Consider the following 21,641-nt stretch of genomic DNA (forward strand, 5'->3'; position numbering starts at 1 on the left):
AGAAGAGAGATTTGTAAATAGACAGTAATTAGTAAGTATGGCCATTCACAGCTGGTTAGAATTGTGTGTTTATGATACTGAGTGTGCATTTATTAGGTCAGACTGAAATAAATTAGAGCAATGAATCAGATGGAGTTTTATTCGTTAACGAATGGTGTCAGAAGTGGGATCGACCCCATGTGTGATACATCATTGTAATCAGCGTGAATCAGCAGACCAGATACTTGAGGTTTCGACCGCCACTGGAAACATTCCAGAACGTGTGTGTATAGTGAATGCACACTCATATAAATTGTTTTTTAATCTTTTGTTAATTAGTGCATGCCAATTGCGACTACAGGCCACTAAAAAATGGAGGCACAGTTGAATGCGCTCTTCGATATGATGAAGAAGATGAAGGAGAAGATGGAAGAAAATCAAAAGGAGATGAAAGACGGGCAAAAGAAGACAGAAGGAGGACAGAAAATGACGCAGAAGTTGGAAGAAGGCTATAAGAAGATGGAAGAAAGCCAGGAGAGGAGAGTTGAAAGCCAGAAGAGGATGATAAAGGAAATTAAAGATGGTCAGAAGAAGCTGAAAGACAACGACAGAGACGGAAGAAGTCTATATGATGATGGACAGCCAAAAGAAGACTGATGATGACCAGAATAAGATGGAGGATGACCAGAAGAATACAGGGGATGGCCAGAAGAAGATGGGTGACAGACAGAGAACTGACAAGGATCCAGCGAGATAAAGCATGTTTCGCAGGTCGACGCTCTGGCCCACAGACCTTGTCCAGAAGAGTGCGAGTTCTGTTCCACAAGGGAGGTCGAGCAGCACAAAGTTTCCTGCTGAGTGATCACCGTGGGGTTCGAAGAAAACTGGAGCTGTGACGTCTGGGTGGTAATGTAGAGGGACGGGGATCATCACCTTTCCCTGGTCCCGCTGGCTTACCAGTCCGGAGTGCACAAGGCCACAACATATATGCCAGCGAGGACGCCGTGTGAAAGAGAGCAGCGCCTTCTGGCGGATCTACGGTTCGGCCTATCTGAGGACCATTCTGCCCAGACTGATAGGTACTGCCTGGATCTGATAAGGAGACCAGAGGATATACACGCCGCTGTCCGAGAAAGTACACGCACAGGGAGCAACCGAGTGAATGCACGGTACGACCGACGAGGGGAGACCATCGGAAATCATGAGAACGGCCTAGGTTGGCTACATAACCCCACAAGGAAGAAAGGCTTGTCTCTCAAGCTCTTCAGAGGACATGGAAAGACGCTTACAGTGTTCTGAGGGAATTAAATGACATCAGGTATCGAGTTCGACGGAGACCAATGCAAGATGAAAGTGGTATATCTAGACCGACGGGAGCCATACCGAAGAACAGCTGAGAAGGTTATTGATCAGGACGATCAGCTCTCGAAGGGAGGCAATGGTCCGTCCCAGCCCCGTGGCAGCCCCTTTCAGTACTTCCAGGGAGGGGCTGGTGACTCACATGACCTGGGATCTCCCAGCCGGCTTGTAGGGTGGGGCCGGCCTCTCCGTGTATTGTTCTCGTCGACTGGCTTACCTGTGAGTTTCTTGGGGATTCAGTGGGTATATTCTGCCTCTGCTAAATTTCTAGCTTGAATCAAGTGAGCTATAAAAAGGGAGGCTAGCTGCAGACCGTCAGTCAGTGTTGGACTCCGTGTGACACTCAGTGTGTTGGGGCTCAGTGGCTGGACTGAGGGCAACAGAGGTGTTGGCTATCGCCAGTATCCCACTGAGGTCTGAACGAGGAGCTGTTGTTGTGGTGTCAGAGTTCAGTGAGTGGGGTGGAGACGACAAAACGGAAGATTGTACTGTGCGTTCATGTAATTCTGTGGACTGAGATTCGCCGTTAGTCAGCGAGGAAACCCGCTATCATGAGTGCAAGGATAAATGGACCTGTGTTTATGTTCGCTGTTCAATCGTCCTGCTGCTGAATACTGTTGAGTTGTTTAGATGTCCACTGCATGTGACTGAATTACTGGACTGCCTGTGGAATCGAACCAACAAATAGTCATCGTGTGTTGCGTAGCCAGTGGCACTGTGTTCAAATCCAGCGGTCAACACACAGCTACTGTACGAGCTGACTGGACTTGGCAAAGTGAGAATAAGGATTATATCCATCCCCAGGTAATTCCAACCGGCCGGGACACCCTGGTGTGTGTAGGGAAGAGAGATTTGTAAACGGACAGTAATTAGTAATTGTGGCCTTTCACAGCTGGTTAGAATTGTGTGTTTATTATATGTGAGTGTGCATTTATACGGTCATACTGAAATAAATTAGAGTAATGAAACAGATGGAGTTTTATTTGTGACAGTATCGATTCATGTTTCAAATCATGAAATGTAACTATTAACAGATCAATATGATTATGATTGTTGTTTAAAGGGGCCTAACAGCTAGGTCATCGGCCCCTAATGGTACGAGGTGTAACAAAATGCAAATTAAAACTTTAAAATGTATCCACTGACTAGAATCTAAAATGAATGGTGATGAGAAAATGATCGTGAAACAAAAACAATCAGTGGATCCAATTCACAATGTCTTCATCATTGGGATGATGCTTATTATCTAAAGGCGTCCAAAATCCAGGTCAACGGCCGCTCTCAATGGTACTAATCACTAGTAAAGCAGAACAATGGTGTTCCTCCTACAGCGGTACTAATCAAAGTAACATAGACTCCTGGTGTTTCTCGCATGGTGGTACTAATCACAGGTAATGTAGACCCATGATTTAATTGCACCACTCGTAGTTAACACAAACCCATGGTGTTTCACACATAGGGTCACAATTCACAAGCAACACAAACCCATGGTGCTCCTGCCATAGTGGGACTAATCACGGGAGCTGGTATTCCTGTGGCGTTCCTCACTTGGTGAAACTAATCACAGGCCACATATACTCTAGGCGTTGCTCATGTAGTGGTACTAATCATAAGTAATACAGACCCACGGTGTATCACACATTATGGTAACGCCCACGGGAAACACAAGCCCATGGTGTTCCTCACACAATGGTGCTACTCTCAGGTGACGCAGACCAATGGTTTTCCTCACAGTGGTACTAATCACGGGGGTCAGCCAAACCCGTGGTGTTTCTCACATAGTACTACTAACATAAGGCAACGTAAACCCATAGTGTTCCTCATAAAGTGGTACTACTCACAAGTAACACAGACCCATTCTAAACACAGTGGAACCAACCAGTGGAATACAATGATGACCTCTATCATAAACAACACTCAGATCCATAGGTTCCTCACATAATGGTACTGCTCCTATATAACGTAGACCCATGGTTTTCTTCGCACGGTGGTACGGTGGTACTAGTCGCAAGTAACGTTAACCCATGGTGTTCCGCATGTAATGGTACTAATCACAATTATTCTCATGGTTCTAATTTCATCATCCCTTGGTCGCCCCTTTTAGTCGCCTCTTATGACAGGCAGGGGATACTATGGATGTAGTCTTCATCTGTGTCCCCCACCCATAGGGGGTAGGGATCATACAAAATTCAACTTGTTTACCGTAAAAAAAATTTCCGTCTATGTTATAAAAATGTTTAACTCGTTCCGGTCTAACTGCGAGCATAGCTCGCAGCGGCCGAAATTACGTTCAGGCCGCGCTGCGGGCATAGCCCGTAGTAAGGTTTGACAATTCACTAAAAATCGAGAACGAGCTATGCAAGCATTCTGGTGGTTACATCATTTTTCTTCATGTATTAGTCATGAGAGTATTTAAGCAGATGGCAGTATTATATGTCTAGTCAGAGAATTTACGATATTTTTGAACAGCATGCATCAGTAGATGTTGTCACTCAGTGAGCTCTAAGACATGGCTTCTCGCAGCAAACATGTGCTTACAAGTAACAACTCTCATTATTGTTCCGTATTGAAGATGACGTTAGGCATAGATATCAAGGATAATTTAATAAAAAAACCACCAAGTATTGAATAGGTGGTTTTTTATTAAATTATCCTTGATATCTATGCCTAAACATGTGCTTGACGAAAGTGATATTTTCGATATTTTATGATATATTATAAGTTTATGCGGAAATTAACATTTTACTGACATATGAATTCGAAACAACTTCTTACATTTCATTATGATTGGAGGTCGTTTTACGGCCTAGCGCATGTTCCCGCGTATTTCATATTTGCGTGAATACGTAAGATTGTCCACATATTAGTAAAGTTGTCTGTTTAGAAAACTGTATTTTCTCTGTCTCAGAAGTCTTTTGTGGTAAATGGAACAACAATTTTACATTTGAGTAACTTTTAACAAAATTTATCAATTAAAATAAAATTTCATAAGAGCTCCTTTTCATTATTGTAATTATTACTATTATTATTGAAAAATTATTTTTATATCGTACTCATTGTTGTTTTGTAATTGCAATGCACATTTTATATTAGCGAAATAGGGTAAATATAACTGTATTTCAGAAAACTGTACTGGCTTAGTTATCCGTCAGACCTTTCCTCCATTCGCAAAACAGGGTATAATATATAAACAATTTTAAAATCTCAAGTGATAGTTGACATAATACAAGCAGTGTTTTTCAAAATTAGATGCTCAAACAAGCACAAAGAAAAAAGAATCATGCCAATATCTCCTACAGGTACAGAGATATAATGTTTTAAAGATCCGAAATATATCCAGTCCAGAACGTTTGTTAGGGATATTAAGGCCAAGACTGGAGTGGGTTAAATAGAAAGGTTGTCTTTGAAATGTATAATAATTCATTAATGTGTGTTTAATTTTCTTGGCGCACTTCAGATATGCATCCTAATCCACGTGTCCTAATCTGCAATCTTTTACTGCAGGATTACACTTTTCTGCATGTTGATAAATATTAGAGATGTATCAATATCTCAACAACTTTGCGATTAAACAATAATTGATTTTATCATTTTCAACGTTATATTGCTTCAAGAAAAATAGTACATTATGCAACAAGCCTATAACGGCAATAATTAAGACACGAGTACAAGTATTTTAATTTCCATACGAGTGTCTTAATTATCACTGGAGGCGAATTGCATACGACTGTTTTTGCTCGACGATAATTATAACTCTATTTTTTAAATATTCATAAATTTCTGTTGAGATGTTACTTGACAGTTGAGTTTACTGAACAGAGCACAGAGTGAGTGGATCAGAGACCTTGACAATGTCATATGTTTTCAAAGCTTTGATAGAATGTTATCATAACCTAGCTTTATTTCAAATACAAATTGTTTATTGTACAGTTGGTGAAGTGAATTTGCGGAAATGTGCCGAGTGGTTGTGGAATATTGGAAGTAGAAGGTGCATTGATGTTAATACGTGTGTCCGACATGTTTGATATTGCTATCCTTACCTACGGGATGCACTAGTCATGCGTCTTGGTAGGTCGTGCTATTTACTAAATGATGAGCCCAACTTAGCACACTGGAGCGAAACAATGGCGACCAGGAATGAGTTAGCTGGAAAATGTATAATGTCCAATAACGGACTAACTACCCGGTATTTTAAATTTACTCATTCGGGACAAATATTTCAGGTTCCCTATGGGATTCAACATCTTTTATCATCTGATGGCCGGGCAGGCATCAATTTTTGAAAATGAGACAAACCCCAAACCCCATGGCACTACAGCCCTTGAGGGGCCTAGCCTACCAAGCGACCGCTGCTCAGCCTGAAGGCCTGCAGATTACGAGGTGTCGTGTGGTCAGCATGACGATCCCTCTCGGCCATTATTCTTGGCTTTCTAGACCGGCGCCGCTATCTCACTGTCAGATAGCTCCTCAATTCTAATCACGTAGGCTGAATGGATCTCGAACCAGCCCCTAGGTCCAGGCAAAAATCCCTGGCCTGGCCGAGAATCGAACCCAGGGCCTCCGGGGAAAATGGGACCAAGTCTCTCATAATGCATCGGCACTACCGGTGACTCCAAGTAGCCTGTGCAGTGGCCTGGCGGTATGCACTAGCCATGCGCCTTGGTAGGTGTGCTATTTACCAACTGATGAGCCCAACTTAGCACACTGGGGTGAAACGCTGGCAACCAGGAATGAGTTAGCTGGAAAGTTTATAATGTCCAACAACGGGCCAACTATATTCGTATTTAAGGAAAACTTATAAGCATCAAATAGTTACACTTTTCATCCAATATTTTCATCAAATCAAATAATCCCTGTTTTACCTAACAAATAAGATCTGAGTGAAAATGTCTCGTTTTCCCCCCACTGTTCCACACTCACTTGCACAGAGCTTCGCCTAATGAGGTACATTTAAGACATGGCGGTCACCAGTTCAACTTTCTTCAAAGATGGCAGCATGGCAGCCACTCAGTATATTCTAGCTCGTTGATTAAGGCATATCAAAATACACCGCTGTATCGTCTGCACTGCCAATCTGTCCAATCAAATTACAAGTATCTTTTGGAACTTTACAATGAATGATTAGAACCTAACTAATGTTTCTTCGTATGTTTCTGGCAGACACTGTGCAATGCTGCAGGACTAGCTAATTATGATGCACATTCTCACGCACTATCCTTAGCTTCTTTCAAACTCCCAGGAATTCCTCTTTGCTGCACCACCTGCAAGCCATCCTTCTCGTGTGATGGTGCTATTCCCTCCTTGAGTTTTTCCACTCATATAGTTCACACTTGTGTCTTCAATTCTTCAAAGCATCCTTGTTGTGGGCCACTGAATGCTCTTCTTAGAAAGCATGCATTTTTAAGCAATCTTTGTCTTAACACCAGCGCCAAACATTGACTCCAGTTAATAAATTCTCCTTCCGGGTTGAACCGTACTGTTTTATGTACCTTACGTACAGTCTGCCAACGTTTCAAATACTTTCCAGTACTTTTTATCAAGACGACTGATGTACCACCACTCAATTCAAGGTAATCAGTCTCATCAGGCAGCTTAAGTCAACTAATATCAATTGTCTTCAGTTATGTTTCTCAAGACTACATAATTATCTGTGATTTCCGGGCATTTAACCCTTTCCGGGTCACGGCGCAATATACTGCGTCTCACGGGAAGTGCCCCAACAGTAACGGCGCAATATATTGCGCGTCGAACTTCCGAGCATCATATCTTCGCTTCTCTTTGACTTTCAGCAATGATTGAAGAATTTGTCGTATTTGCCATCTATCGGCTACATTACGGAAGCTTGCGCTAATTTGTATTCTCTTTGGGAGCACTGGTAACTTAAATTTTTCATGTGAATGTCTACCACACTTGCTAGTCAATGCCATCTGATAAACATGGCTGCTTGCAGGCATGCGGAAGTTTTGAAAGGTGATGAAACAGTGTTTGAAATATTAATGAATGATGAATGTGAGGGTTCACATTTGTGTTAAAATTATTTAGAATGTGTTGACGATATTGTACCCGAAGTTTCAACTGTTGACGTTGAAGGTGTAAGTGACGATGAAGAATTATAACAAGCTACCTCGGAGATGCAGAAACGAAATGTATCAAATGATCACCGGGTCTGGGAAAAAGAAACGGGTAATAATAAAATTTTTACCTACTGATTTTGGCTATAAGCCTGATCTTACCGGAATCCAGGACCAATATTTGACTGAAAAATCTCCAGAACTAGACATTTTCAAATTTTTTCCGCATACTTTATTGAAAAAAATAGTCATAGAAACGAACTTGTATCACTCGCAATATGTACAGAAAAATTAGGTCATTTCTGCCATATTCCGAGCGTCAAAATGGACTGATGTTACTGTCGAAGAAATGTATTTATTTTTCGCAATATGTATTAATGGGTCATGTAAACAAACATAGCTTAGAAGAATATTGGTTAGTACCCAGCCCCTTGCTTTGAGGAATATCACACACAAAAAAATTTTAAGCAGGCAAATTGTGTGATATTGTTGTTTTTAATTTCGTTCATCTCTATTTTATCTATTTTTGTGACTATAATTTCCAATGAGTGTGTTTTGCTATTTATAGAGGGATTTATTTATGTGCCTGTAAAAACCTAAATTGTGGGGTATGTGAGCGTTTAGAAAACCTGACCTTGAAAGGGTTAATAACCATTAACTTAAAACTGACATTGTAATGCCGATGAGAAGCCATTGAAAACTTGCTGATATTACTTGCTCCACACCTCTCCATAAAACAATGAACCATAACAAAAATATTCCTGCTCTCAATGCCAGATATTACGCCTACTACACATCAGGTACAGTAAGTACAAGCACATCTCTCTTGCCAGCTTCGGCGGCTTGCGATGAATAGCAAAAATGCAAACGTTGAAGGTCAATGAGTTTTGTAGATGAGGGAGAAGTGAAACAGCGTGGTTTCTGTAATAGCTGCCAGTGGTGTTCATTACTGTTATGTCACAATTGCAAGACGATCCTCGATATTTTTATGCAAAATTCTGAGGGGGGAAAAAAAGTCTTGGTTTCAGAAAAATACAGTAAATTACATTACTACAGAAGCAAAACTTGGTGAATCATTAATTACATGAGCAAAATTAGTAACCTTCAGGAAAAAATCTACCATAAAAATATGGTTTGTGTTTTCTGAAATAAAAGAAACTTCCAGAGTTTAGCTTCTGGATACCTCTTTTCAAGGATTATTATAAGTACAAGCTAAAGATTTACTGGACAAGCACAGTCCCAAAACTTTCGAAGTATTGAATTCTAGTTCATTTTTGTTTGTATTAAGTTTTAAACTGTGTAGGGGCCAACGCGTCCGCCTGTCACCCGGCGGCCCTGGGTTCGATTCCCGGCCGGGTGAGGGTTTTTTAATTGTAATGATTAACCTTCTCAGTGCCGCATGTATTTGTTAGGTACTAGCCAAGAGTGCCACCGATGTTTTGTCTGATTTGCAACCCTCTAGAAAAAAATTCATCACTCTCTCAATTTACACCCATTCTCAGTGAAACTTTTTTCTATTATATAAAATGAATGTTCCTTTGAATCAATGGTACTTTATACCTAAAATCATTTATAGTTAAAATTAAAATAAATCATGAATTTAAAAATTTAAAATACAATTAATGAAAATCCACATTTTAAAGCAAATATGTAGTTCTAAAAATCAGTATGACACACTAACTGATGGTATTTTGTGTAGCACAGGCTCTTGACTGTCGTTTTGAGTAAAAATTATGTTATTTTGAGTGATGATATGTTTTAAAAGTAAAAAATATAAGGTACAGGTACAGCATCATGAGGAAGGGCATGTTTCGGTCCGGGTAACTCGAAAGAGTGAGGTGGTTGGTATGGTAAATCACTATCACGGATAACTTCACTGAATAATGGCAATGTGTGATATTGTTAATACCAATATTACCGTGGAAATCTTCGTTACATTCTGAATTATTTCTAACCTCGGCAATTGGCAGTGTTTACAAAATCATTTTCAGAATCACTCTCACTGGCTATAACCTCACTAGAAGTGTTTTGAACACTATTATGAAGTCCAGTTCACTATCTGACTCAGCATAATCGTCATTCCCTAAACTATGTATGTAGTCAGCTAGATCATCATTATTTGTAAATACGTCGTCCCATAATTCCGCCATCACTGCTGACATGTGCACAAGATGTGCGGACACAGCCTTCATATTTTCAAATGTTCGTCACATGAAGACAAATAACTTTAAATGGCTCCTAAAGCTCTTTTCTACTCTGATGGCGGGCGGCCTACATGCTGTCAGGGGAAGCGGGAAGCGTGGGGCCGACCAATCCAGCACGAAGCGAGAGGCCGTTGAGGGAAAGCGACAGAGGCCACAACTACGACGTTGCCAGGAGCGCCCGTGCGCGTTAAAGTTGTGTTGAAATCCACATAACAATGAAATACAGAGCTTCGTATGTTATAGTTCGATTATGGCCCGTGGATGAGTTTTATTATTTTTATTTATTATTTATTTCTATTATTTCTTATATCTTCAATGTAGTATGATACGAGTTAATTAATAATGCATATAACAAGTGCATTGACAACAGACCGAAAAACAATTCGTTCTAAAGTACAGAGTTACACAACACATTTTCTTATTTTAGCTTACATTATTCCAGCTGAAGGATCTGTGTTACAGCACCCCGACACTCGCCATCGTCACCAGAGCTGTCACCGGAAATATCCTCGTCACTCGACTCCTCACTGTGGCTGTCGTCTCGCAAATTTATGATGATATCGTCCATGACTGTGTCCAATACCACGTCCCTTTTGTAATCGTCCTCTTGAAATTTTTCAGCATGTGACACACAAGCCTTCCACTCCTGTTCGGTTACTTTATCCAGCTCCTCTTCCATTAAAGATTGGACGTCAGTTAGTTTGAAGGTTTTATTCCTTTTCCCTACAGCAGTTTCAACGTTTCCCCAAACCAGCTCTATGGGGTTATATTGACAGTGATAGGGTGGCAGGCGAACAACAGTATGACCCTTTCTGTTAGCAAGTGTATCAATTTCGTACATTTTTGCCTTTGGTTTGAATTGTTTCACAAGAGACAACAGTTCGAGTCTGGTGTGATTAATATATAAGTAATAATAATAACAACGTAAACGTTTCCACCTTTTCAATACTAAAATATTCCTAGCAGATAACCACGATATAATATCAGCTTTTCGTGTGTTCGTTGTAGGAATTCGTTCTAGCTGTACTGAATGGTAGCTGGCATTGTCCATTACAATCACTGCGTCTTTGATATTCGTTTCGTCAAGAGCGTCTAAAACCTTCAAAAACCACTTTTTAAAAACCATAGCGTTCATATCAGTGTGGTAGTCATCACTGGTCGATTTCACCTTTGGCCTGAAAACCAATTTACACTCCTGTAGAAAACCAGTGCAACTGGAACCTACGTGACAAACAATAATTCGTCCACCTTTCCCCACAGGAACTTTTAAACCTCCTGTACCCTCTTTATCTTGCCAGATTTTCATTGGAGCATAATTCTGATGAATGTAAGTCTCATTAAAATATATGGGGCGATGGGTCCTTATTCCTCAGGAGATGCATTTTTCTCAAAAACGTTACTCTGGCTGTTACTATATCAGCTCTCTCCATTAAAAATCTCCTCCCGTCCTTGCTTTTTTAAATACTTGAACCCCATAGACTTTAGTATCCTCCACAATGAAGTAACTCCCCATTTAAATTGTATATCTCTTTTTAAATCACCACATAATTTATTCAGTGTTGGGTATTCACCCTTTACGTAATAACTGAGGAGAGTTCTTCTAATTACATCTTTATGGAATCCGTCGATTGCCTTTGTTACACAGTTCGTTTTGATTCGTTTGCGCGGTGATTGAAATGAGATGGAACCAGATGACTGGGTACTGTCTTTACCTTCCTTTACTATACACTGAACGGTTCGCGTACTAACTTGACAAGTTTCCGACACACTCTGCTGCACTTTATACACACTCACTAAAGGGCCATTATTTTCTGCTTCCTTTTGAAAATATTCATGAACATTGCTGATCAGTTTTCTACCCTGGCTCCTTATCTCCTTCCTCTTCGCCATTGTAAGATATATAGTGCAATTATTATATAAAAAACAACACAGAGCAACACAAATAGAAACAATAGAAAAAACTAACGTCACTTCACATCACATACCAAGAAAACGTTAATCGAAGAATGCAGTAAAGGATGCGGCAAGAATTACTCACAAAACAAACTAGTCAAACAAACTCTTTGTAATACCCAATGCACACAGTAAGAATACTCGGCAACACAGCAGTTCGTGGAGCGAAGTGAGCGCGGCAAAGTCTCCGGGCGACTGAATAGTTCTCAGCGCCACCGCTAGGCGATCTTTTGTCTGATTGGGCAGTGACATACTGCCCGCACCCCACTTCCCTTGACAGCATGTAGGCCGCCCGCCATCAGAGTAGAAAAGCACTATTGTGGTAAATTTGGAGTCTAGACACATTCCTTGATAAGAATATACCGATATGTGCTACCATCTAATGAAAAAGGAAGAACTACGATGGTTTCTAAAGGAGTCTGCATGAGGGATGAAATATCATTCCTGGCACTTTCGGAGAGTTCTCCGAGAAATGAAAAATCATCCCTTGGCGCTCAAAGAGTTAATATCCCTGGCCTGGGGACTGGGTATTTGTGACGTTCTTAATCTTCCTTTCCTCACACACAACATTCCACACTACCGCCATTCCAATTACACGCAGGTTCGTACAATATGATGCCAGTAGGGGCAAAGATCCACATGGGTTAACACCCCGAACAAATAGCATTTTCAAAAAAAGTTTTAAACTGTATTTTAGAATTACACTGTTAAGCAGAATTCACCATTTGATGATTCACATCAACATTATCTTAAAAATAACATGAAATGAATTGTAAACACTCACTCACTTGGTGATGATGAATTCATCAGTCCAATCTTCAAGTCTTCCTGTGGACAACCATGTGCTAATAATGTCTAGGTATGGTTTGAAACTCTTCAGAAATATTTTCAACATGAGAGCTGGTTCACCATCCCTGGTTGAGGCCAAGGCTCCAGAGTAGAGAACTGACAATAACCTGTCAATATAAAATAAAAGTCTCACAGAGGTACAATACTAATTCTCAATGCCATAACAAACAAGCAAGCTCTTCACTCAAAATATCAGGTTGTTCCAACAAGAACAGACCCTGGAAGCCAGATGTGCACCTGGCTGAGACAACACAGAGGGGTAGTGAGTGATGCGGGGAGCGTGTGCCATACTTTTTAATTGACTAAACATTGGGGGAAAAAAAAAAAAAAAAACCTGCGAGATTACCCGTCTATTAAGACAAACAAAGCTTTTCAGATTGTTTAAAATTATTTCATAATTCATAGGACAAATTCCAAGAAGCTTCAATGATAGCACAATGTGGATGTTTTTCTTCATCGAAATCAACAGAAACTATATCAAAGATGAGATTGTAAAGAATGTTCATAAAAAATAAAAATAAAATTTTGTATTTCATATTATTGTTTGTGTGTGGTGTTTAGTTTTTAACTATATTTACATTTATAATTGAAGATGGTCACATGGTGACCAAAACTGGTGCTATTTCGTATGAGCTAGGATATGATTTTGTGTACAGTGTTATTGTAGTGCTGATTAGGTGGATTCCTAATAAAAGTCCTTTTCTACTGTGAATATGCCTACAACTTGCTAAGTCCCAGGTTGCAAACCGAGTTATGATGAACAGTCGAATGTAAAAAATACTTTCTTTTTCATCTGCAAAAGATCCAGCTCTGTTCTCCAAGTGGTCAAAGACTATCCCAAGACAATATCTATGTCTGAGTGATGAAAGTCTTATCTGTGATCTGCATTTTATGGCTGAACTCATCGAAGATTGTGACAGTTTCATTATTAATGGTGAAAAAGTGGAAATTCTAAGATAGAGATGCAAACTGGATCCCACAGCAGTCCCCCACATTTTTCCTAATCTTCTGAAATATTTATCATGAAACATCATAGTAAGAAGATCTCTATATCAACTTCAGTTTCCACATTATATGTTCCTTCCACTCATGATTATTCCATACTAGACACCTCTAGTATTAGCTCTGTATGCTCTAGTGCTGGTGATAAATCAAAGGTTAGTGCAGATAATCAGAGGGAACTTATCTTTTTTTTTTTTTTAAAGGAAATTAAAAAAGAAGGAAAGAAATGCAAGCTTGTACAACCACAGAACATACCCAGAAAATGTTCAAGGTGCCCAGTTGACAGACTGCAGGGATGAAGTGCTAGTAAGATTCATTATGCTGAGCACGTTAACATATAAATTATAGAAATATATGTAAAAATGATTTTATGTACATTATTCTGTAAATTGTATAAAGCTGTTGTATAATATGGTTTGGCATAATAGCAGGCTTCATAGCCTGAGCCCCGCCATATAAGAAAGGCAATAAACTTCTTTCTTTATTCGTGTCAGAAGTATCAACTTTACTTATAGATATTTAACAAAAAGCAACAAGATATCTACATTCCTACTAAACAAATATACAAGTCTATTATACAATCACAGATAGAGCAACAATATTCGAGAGCTAGATGATGCTTGCCCAGTATTGGGCGACGTCAATAGCGTTGGGGGAGGCTGCAATCAAGTCTTTCATAGTGCACATTGAAGGACATAAAACACACTGACATAGATGTTGGATCGTCTGCTGCTCTCCGCAATCACAAAGTGATGAATCACTTGAGAAGCCCCACTTCCGCAAGTTTACTTTGGTTCTGCCGACTTCTGTACGGAGTCTGTTAAGGGCTTTCCATACTGTCCACTTCTCCTGGTGTCCACATGGAAGACTTTCCTTTGGCTCTATCCAGTTGGAAAGGTGGTGGCTTCTTTCTTTCCACATTGTGACTCTAGCATTCTCTGCTTTCCCCTCAAGGTTAACTGATGTGCGGAGAAAACTTTTCCTAGATTTTAGTCTCTGTGTGGCTGGTTGGTATCCATAGAGAGGATGTGCTTCTGAAGAAGATGCCTGGAGCCGTTCTTTGTTAGCTGCTACCTCCCTACGAATCTCACCGGGAGCAATACCAGCTAAAAGTTGGACCTTCTCAATGGGTGTAGGTTTCAAACATCCAGTGATGATCCTGCAGCTTTCGTTTAAAGCGATGTCGACCTGCTTCGTATGAGCTGACCTGTACCAAACCGGGGAGGCATATTCTCCTGCAGAATAGCATAGAGCTAGAGCTGATGTTCTAATTGTTTGTGGTTGTGTTCCCCAACTTGTTCCTGATAACTTTCGTAGAATGTTGTTTCTGGCAGCTATCTTTTGTTTCAGGTCTTGGCAATGTTTCTTATATGTTAATGTGCGATCCAGCATAACTCCCAGGTACTTTGGTGTAAGGCAGTGTTCCAGTAAGTTCCCCTTCCATAGTACTTTGAGTTTCTGAGAGGCCTGCGCATGCCGCAGATGGAACGCACAGATTTGAGTCTTAGCTGGATTTGGTTTGAGTTGGTTTTTCTCATAATAGGTACCTAGCTCTTCTAATGCAGCAGTTAAAGAGATCTCTGCTTCATCAAAGGTATCAGTTTGAGTAGTAAGTGCAAGGTCATCGGCATATATAAAGCTTTTAGTATTTTCTGGTAATGGCTGGTCATTGGTGTAGATGTTGAAAAGAATAGGAGCCAGTACACTGCCTTGAGGTAGTCCATTCCTTTGATTCCTCCATCTGCTTCGGCGTCCTTGGAATTCGACAAAAAAGCGACGATTTTCCAGGAGAGTAGCTATCATCTTGGTTACCTTGATGTCTGTAATCATTCTATCAAGTTTGTGTAATAATATCCTGTGATTTACTGTATCGTAGGCAGCTGAGAGGTCCACAAAAGCCACACCAGTAATCTTCTTCATTTCAAACCCGTCCTCGATATGCTGGGTTAGATGTAAAACCTGTGCTGTGCAACTCTTTCCTGGGCGGAAGCCACATTGCTGAGGGTCTACTACTCCCATTAAGCGATTGAGCAACATTCTTTCCATTATTTTGTATAGGTGGCAGAGTAAGGCAATAAACTAAACTAAACTAAACCAAATTTGGTAGTTATTGTAGGAATTACATGTGTATGACATGTATTTATAAAAACCATGTAGCAGCCTGTAGAGATTTTGTGTGTTCATTACAATATATTGTGTAGCATGTACGCTAAACAGTTGACATTTTTCTTTTTTCATTTTTAATATAACTGTTAATTGCAACTGAGTTTGATATGAATTACTGGCAGATCACTTACCTCAACTAGACAAATACACGTTTGAGATATTCATTAAGATATGGACGAAGCGATTTCTGAAGTAATGTCCTTAAATCATCATTACATGTAAAATATTTCCTACATATTATCTCAGATTCCTTTCAAAACAAGGAACACTATATCTTAAGGAATGTAGGTTTCGTGGCTCTTTTATTGTAAATAAACAAATAAATAAATAAATAAATAAATAAATAAATAAATAAATAAATAAATAAATAAATAAATAAATAAATAAATAAATAAATAAATAAATAAATAAATAAATAAATAAATAAATGGTTCATGTTTGTGGGTTACTATAGTCACGTCCTAGTTCGTGAACCATGGGCAACGGCTGAGTGGCCTAGTAAGTGGTCCTGAGAGTCGGGATACCAGTTGCTATGGAATGGGAGTGGGCATCTCGGACATATTCTGAGTCATGGCCCTCCTTGTGCTCAGGCGGCTAGGACTATACAATTCACCGGTGGTCCATAACCCGTTAGAGGAGAGATCCTCACTTGGACTACGTGCAAGTAGGGTAGCATCATGCTTCATGAATTTACCAAGCTCAGAACATTTTAAGCAAGCCTCGGACCTATGGGAGTAATGGAGTCCCACTCCCATTTGACAGGCGAGGGACTCCTTGGAAACAACTTGGCAAACTAAATGGAATTCGATGGTGAGCTATCAATATTAATGGGGCTTATGGAAGAAAGAAAGTAGAACTGGCTGAGTCAGCAAAGAGGATGCATCTGGATGTGCTAGGAGTAAGTGATATTCGGGTAAGGGGAGATAACGAGGAAGAGATAGGAGATTATAAAGTGTACTTGACGGGTGTTAGAAAGGGAAGGGCAGAGTCTGGGGTAGGGCTCTTTATTAGGAATACCATTGCACGCAACATTGTTTCTGTTAGGCACGTAAATGAGCGAATGATGTGGGTAGATTTGTCAGTTGGAGGAATTAGGACTAGAATTGTGTCCGTGTATTCACCATGTGAGGGTCCAGATAAGGATGAAGTTGACAAGTTTTATGAAGCATTGAGTGACATCGTGGTCAGGGTCAGCAGCAAGGATAGAATAGTGCTAATGGGCGATTTCAATGCGAAAGTTGGAAATAGAACTGAAGGATACGAAAGGGTGACTGGTAAATGTGGGGAAGATATGGAAGCTAATGGGAATGGGAAGCGTTTGCTGGACTTCTGTGCTAGTATGGGTTTAGCTGTTACGAATACATTCTTCAAGCATAAGGCTATTCACCGCTACACATGGGAGGCTAGGGATACCAGATCCATAATAGACTATATCTTAACAGACTTTGAATTCAGGAAATCTGTTAGGAATGTTTACTGTCAGGTCAGGAGTGATCCTGATACCGTATCCGACAGTAGACGGTACTACCTGCGACTGTCTGGCCGAGGGTTGGGCAGCCGACACCAAACCCGACAAACTAGGGGAAGACCAACAGCTACGGGTGGAGGAGTTTTCCCCTAGAAGGTTTGATGAGACCCTTGTGTAGGAAATGACACATAAATTCATCAGCTGCTGCCTTGCAGTGAGGTAGGGGACTGCCAAAGGCTAAGGGAGAATACCCCTGACAGAAAATCCCCAGCAGTGTTAGGCTTAGCAAGTCAACTGAAGGGTTATATCGATTGCTTTCAACTACAAAACGAGCCTCGGAACGCAAATAAAATACCGGATAGACACGTCTTCTCAAACATCTGCAACGTATGATGACTGTAAGGCTGATGTTCAAGTACGATGTTCTGAGAAGAAGCCCAAAAGAAAGAGTCCTAAACACAGAATTGGAACATTAAATATCCTGACCCTGACTGGCAGAAGCGAGGAGCTGATAGATATGATGGAAAGGAGGAACCTCTGTATTCTTGGCCTGAGTGAGGCAAAGTGGAAGGGAAGAGGAACAAAAAAGCTAAGAAAAGGATACAAACTACATTGGAATGGAAATAAAACAGAAGCCAAAAATGGTGTAGGTTTTATATTAAGAGAGGACATTGATGTCATCAGTGGGGTAATATATGTTAATGAAAGAGTTATTAAGTTCAACATCTCTCTTAACAAGAGTGTGCTGACAGTAGTCCAGGTGTATGCCCCACAGACTGGCTGTAACAAAGAGGAAAAAGAACAATTCCGAACTGATTTAGAAGAAGCTATAGAAAGAGAGGAAAATATCATAATAATGGGAGATCTAAATGCTCAAGTTGGATCAGACAGGCGTGGATATGAAAATGTACTAGGTCCACATGGTTATGGAGACAGGAACCCAGAAGGAGAAAGTCATCTAGATCTATGTGTAAGGAATGGCTTGAGAATAAACAACAGTTGGTTTCAGAAGCAGCTAAGTCATAAACTAACAAGATACAGTTGGAATGGAGATACTAAAACTCTGATAGATTATTTTATATCCGACAATGAAGCAGGAAAGACCATATGTGATGTCAGAGTTATACCAAGTGAAAGCCTGGACAGTGACCACAGACTTCTCCTCGCAACAATAAAGCACATTGAAATTTATAGACCTCAGAAATACAGGAAACCGAAAAATTAAGACATGGGAGCTAAAGAAGACAGAGAAACAAGTTGAATACACAAAAAAGTGACCAATAAATTACCATCAGATGCATTACAAGAAGGCAACATCGAGTGGACTAGATTCAAAGAAAGCATTGTCGGAGCTGCATTAGAAGTTTGTGGTAAAACTAATAGCAAAATGAAGGGAAAAGAAACTCCTTGGTGGAACGATTGGGTGAAGATTGCTGTGAAAGTGAAAAATGAAACCAGGAAAGCCAGAGACAAAGAAAGGCAAAAAGGAAGTCAAAGGAACGAATCTAGAGTAAACGAACTGCAGCAGAAATACAGAGATCAGAAGTTACAAGTAAAGAAAATTGTGGCCGAAGAAAAACAGAAAGCTTGGACTGATTTCACAGATAAACTAGAGCAAGACAGCAAAGCTAATTCAAAACTACTTTACCGAACAATACGAAATATAAGAAGAAACAATGAATACATAACAGCAATAGAGGAACCAGATGGTAACATAGTTAGGGAGGAGACAGAAATAAGGAAGATCATGAAATCCTGTTTTGATAATTTATACAACAGTACTGGGAAAGACTCCAATGATGTAACCACGCAGGTCAGTTTAAGCTGCAATGATGAGCCTGACCAAGAGAGTCCGCCAACATGGAAGGAAGTAGAGACGGCCCTTAATAGTATGCCCAAAGAAAGATCTACAGGATTTGATGAAGTCAGTGCAGATATGATCAAAGCAACTGGTGCAATAGGAATACAGTGGCTTCATAGAGTAATTAATGCAATATGGAAGGATAGGAAAGTCCCAGATGATTGGAAAAAGGGAATAATAATACCTCTCTTCAAAAAAGGAAGCCGGAAGAAATGTAGCAATTATAGAGGGATCTCTTTATTGTCTCATGGTTTGAAAATATTTGATAAAATACTTGAAAAAAAGGCTAAGGAAAATAATAGAACCACAACTACAGGAAGAACAATATGGATTCAGAGAACACCGATCAACTACCGATCTCATATTTGCACTTAGAATACTGTTAGAAAAGCATTGGGAGAAGGGCAAAGACTTAACACTAGTGTTTTTGGATCTCGAAAAAGCATTTGATAGTGTTCCAAGGAAGACTATATGGGAATGTTTAAGAAAGAAGAATGTACCCAAAGGGCTTATCCAGAAAGTTAAAACGCTTTACGAAGACTGCTGCAGTTGCGTATAGATAGGAAACGGTAATTCTGATTGGTTCCAAACCACTAAAGGAGTGCAACAAGGCAGTACCCTTTCACCATTACTTTTTATCACTGTCATGGATGAAGTCATGAAAGAAATTAAGCAGAAGAACAATATGGACATCAATGCATTTGCATTTGCAGATGATATAGTAATTTGGGGAAATACAGAGAAGGAAGTCCAAGAGAGGCTGAACACCTGGAATGAACATTTGAAAGCACACGGATTAACAATAAATAAATCGAAAACTGTTACTATGTCTGTCAACAGGCAGAAGAAGAAAGGAAAAATAATGCTGGAAGGTACACAACTGGAAACAGTAGACCAATATAAATATATTGGGTGCATCATTTCAAGTGATAACAGAATACAGCATGAGATTAACAACCGCATTCAAAAATCAGCTCAGTTTTACCATCAAGTTCTGAACCTCCTCTGGAACGAACAAGTTCCCTTAAGATCAAAGCAGATTCTATTCCAATCATACTTCACCCCCATAATAACAAATGGCCTAGAAACCTGCACAACAACCCAACAAGTGGACAGCAAACTACAAGCCGCAGAAATGAAGTTCCTACGAACTATGGTACAGAAGACAAAAAGGGACAGGGTAAGGAATGAAAGAATAAGGAAGCAAGCTGGTGTGTAACCATCCCTGAATGAAAAAGTGACAAGGGCCCGTTTGAAATGGTTTGGCCATGTCAAACGAATGGACGATGGAAGGACAGCAAAACAATGGCTATACACAGTCGTGGCCGGAAAACGACCGGTAGGAAGACCTAGGAAGAGGTGGCTGGACCAAGTGAAAGAGGACATAGGAACAAGAGGAATCAGCTGGGATGTCGTCTTGAGAGAAGAGTGGTACATGGACAGACAGAAGTGGAGAGTGCTCGTAAACCACACCCGGGCAACTGGAGTGGAAAACTGATGATGATGATGTTAGGAATGTACGAGTTTTTCGCGGATTTTTCGATGATACAGACCACTATCTGATCTGTAGTGAACTAAGTATCTCTAGGCCTAGGGTAGAGAAAGTGAAATCTGTCTGCAAACGAATAAGGGTAGACAATCTCCAGGACGAGGAAATTAGACAGAAGTACATGGATATGATTAGTGAGAAGTTTCGAACAGTAGACAGTAAGCAGGTTCAGGATATAGAAAGTGAATGGGTGGCATACAGGGATGCTGTAGTAGAAACAGCAAGGGAATGCCTAGGAACAAATGTGTGTAAAGATGGGAAAAGGCGAACGAACATCTTGGTGGAATGATGAAGTGAGAGCAGCTTGTAAACGTAAAAAGAAGGCTTATCAGAAATGGCTCCAAACAAGGGCCGAGGCAGACAGGGATTGGTACGTAGATGAAAGGAACAGAGCGAAACCAATAGTTGTTGAATCCAAAAAAGAAGTCATGGGAAGATTTTGGCAATAACCTGGAAAGGCTAGGTCAAGCAGCAGGGAAACCTTTCTGGACAGTAATAAAAAATCTTAGGAAGGGTGGGAAAAAGGAAATGAACAGTGTTTTGAGCAATTCAGGTGAACTCATAATAGATCCCAGGGAATCACTGGAGAGGTGGAGGGAATATTTTGAACATCTTCTCAATGTAAAAGGAAATCATCCTGGTGGTGTTGCAAACAGCCAAGCTCATGGGGAGGAGGAAAATGATGTTGGTGAAATTATGCTTGAGGAAGTGGAAAGGATGGTAAATGAACTCCATTGTCATAAGGCAGCAGGAACAGATGAAATTAGACCTGAAATGGTGAAGTATAGTGGGAAGGCAGGGATGAAATGGCTTCATAGAGTAGTAAAATTAGCGTGGAGTGTTGGTAAGGTACCTTCAGATAGGACAAAAGCAGTAATTGCACCTATCTATAAGCAAGGGAACAGGAAGGATTGCAACAATTATCGAGGTATCTCATTGATTAGTATACCAGGCAAAGTATTCACGGACATCTTGGAAGGGAGGGTGCAATCAGTCGTTGAGAGGAAGTTGGATGAAAACCAATGTGGTTTCAGACCACAGAGAGGCTGTTAGGATCAGATTTTCAGTATGCGCCAGGTAATTAAAAAATGCTACGAGAGGAATAGGCCATTGTGTTTATGTTTCGTAGATCTAGAGAAAGCATATGACAGGGTACCAAGGGAAAAGATGTTCACTACAC

At 40.2% G+C, this 21,641-nt stretch overlaps 1 protein-coding gene across 1 annotated transcript in view; it reads right to left on the reverse strand.

Moving 5' to 3' along the window:
• Grip128 (gamma-tubulin complex component 5) overlaps positions 1-21,641 on the reverse strand; it is a 334,747-nt gene that overhangs the window by 159,165 nt on the left and 153,941 nt on the right. Inside the window, exon 8 of the mRNA XM_067152174.2 lies at positions 12,355-12,522. Coding sequence (XP_067008275.2) covers positions 12,355-12,522 — 168 coding nt within the window. The remainder of the gene's footprint in view (positions 1-12,354; positions 12,523-21,641) is intronic.

This window comes from Anabrus simplex, chromosome 8 (assembly GCF_040414725.1).
Source record: "Anabrus simplex isolate iqAnaSimp1 chromosome 8, ASM4041472v1, whole genome shotgun sequence".
In the NCBI taxonomy this organism is placed as follows: domain Eukaryota; kingdom Metazoa; phylum Arthropoda; class Insecta; order Orthoptera; family Tettigoniidae; genus Anabrus; species Anabrus simplex.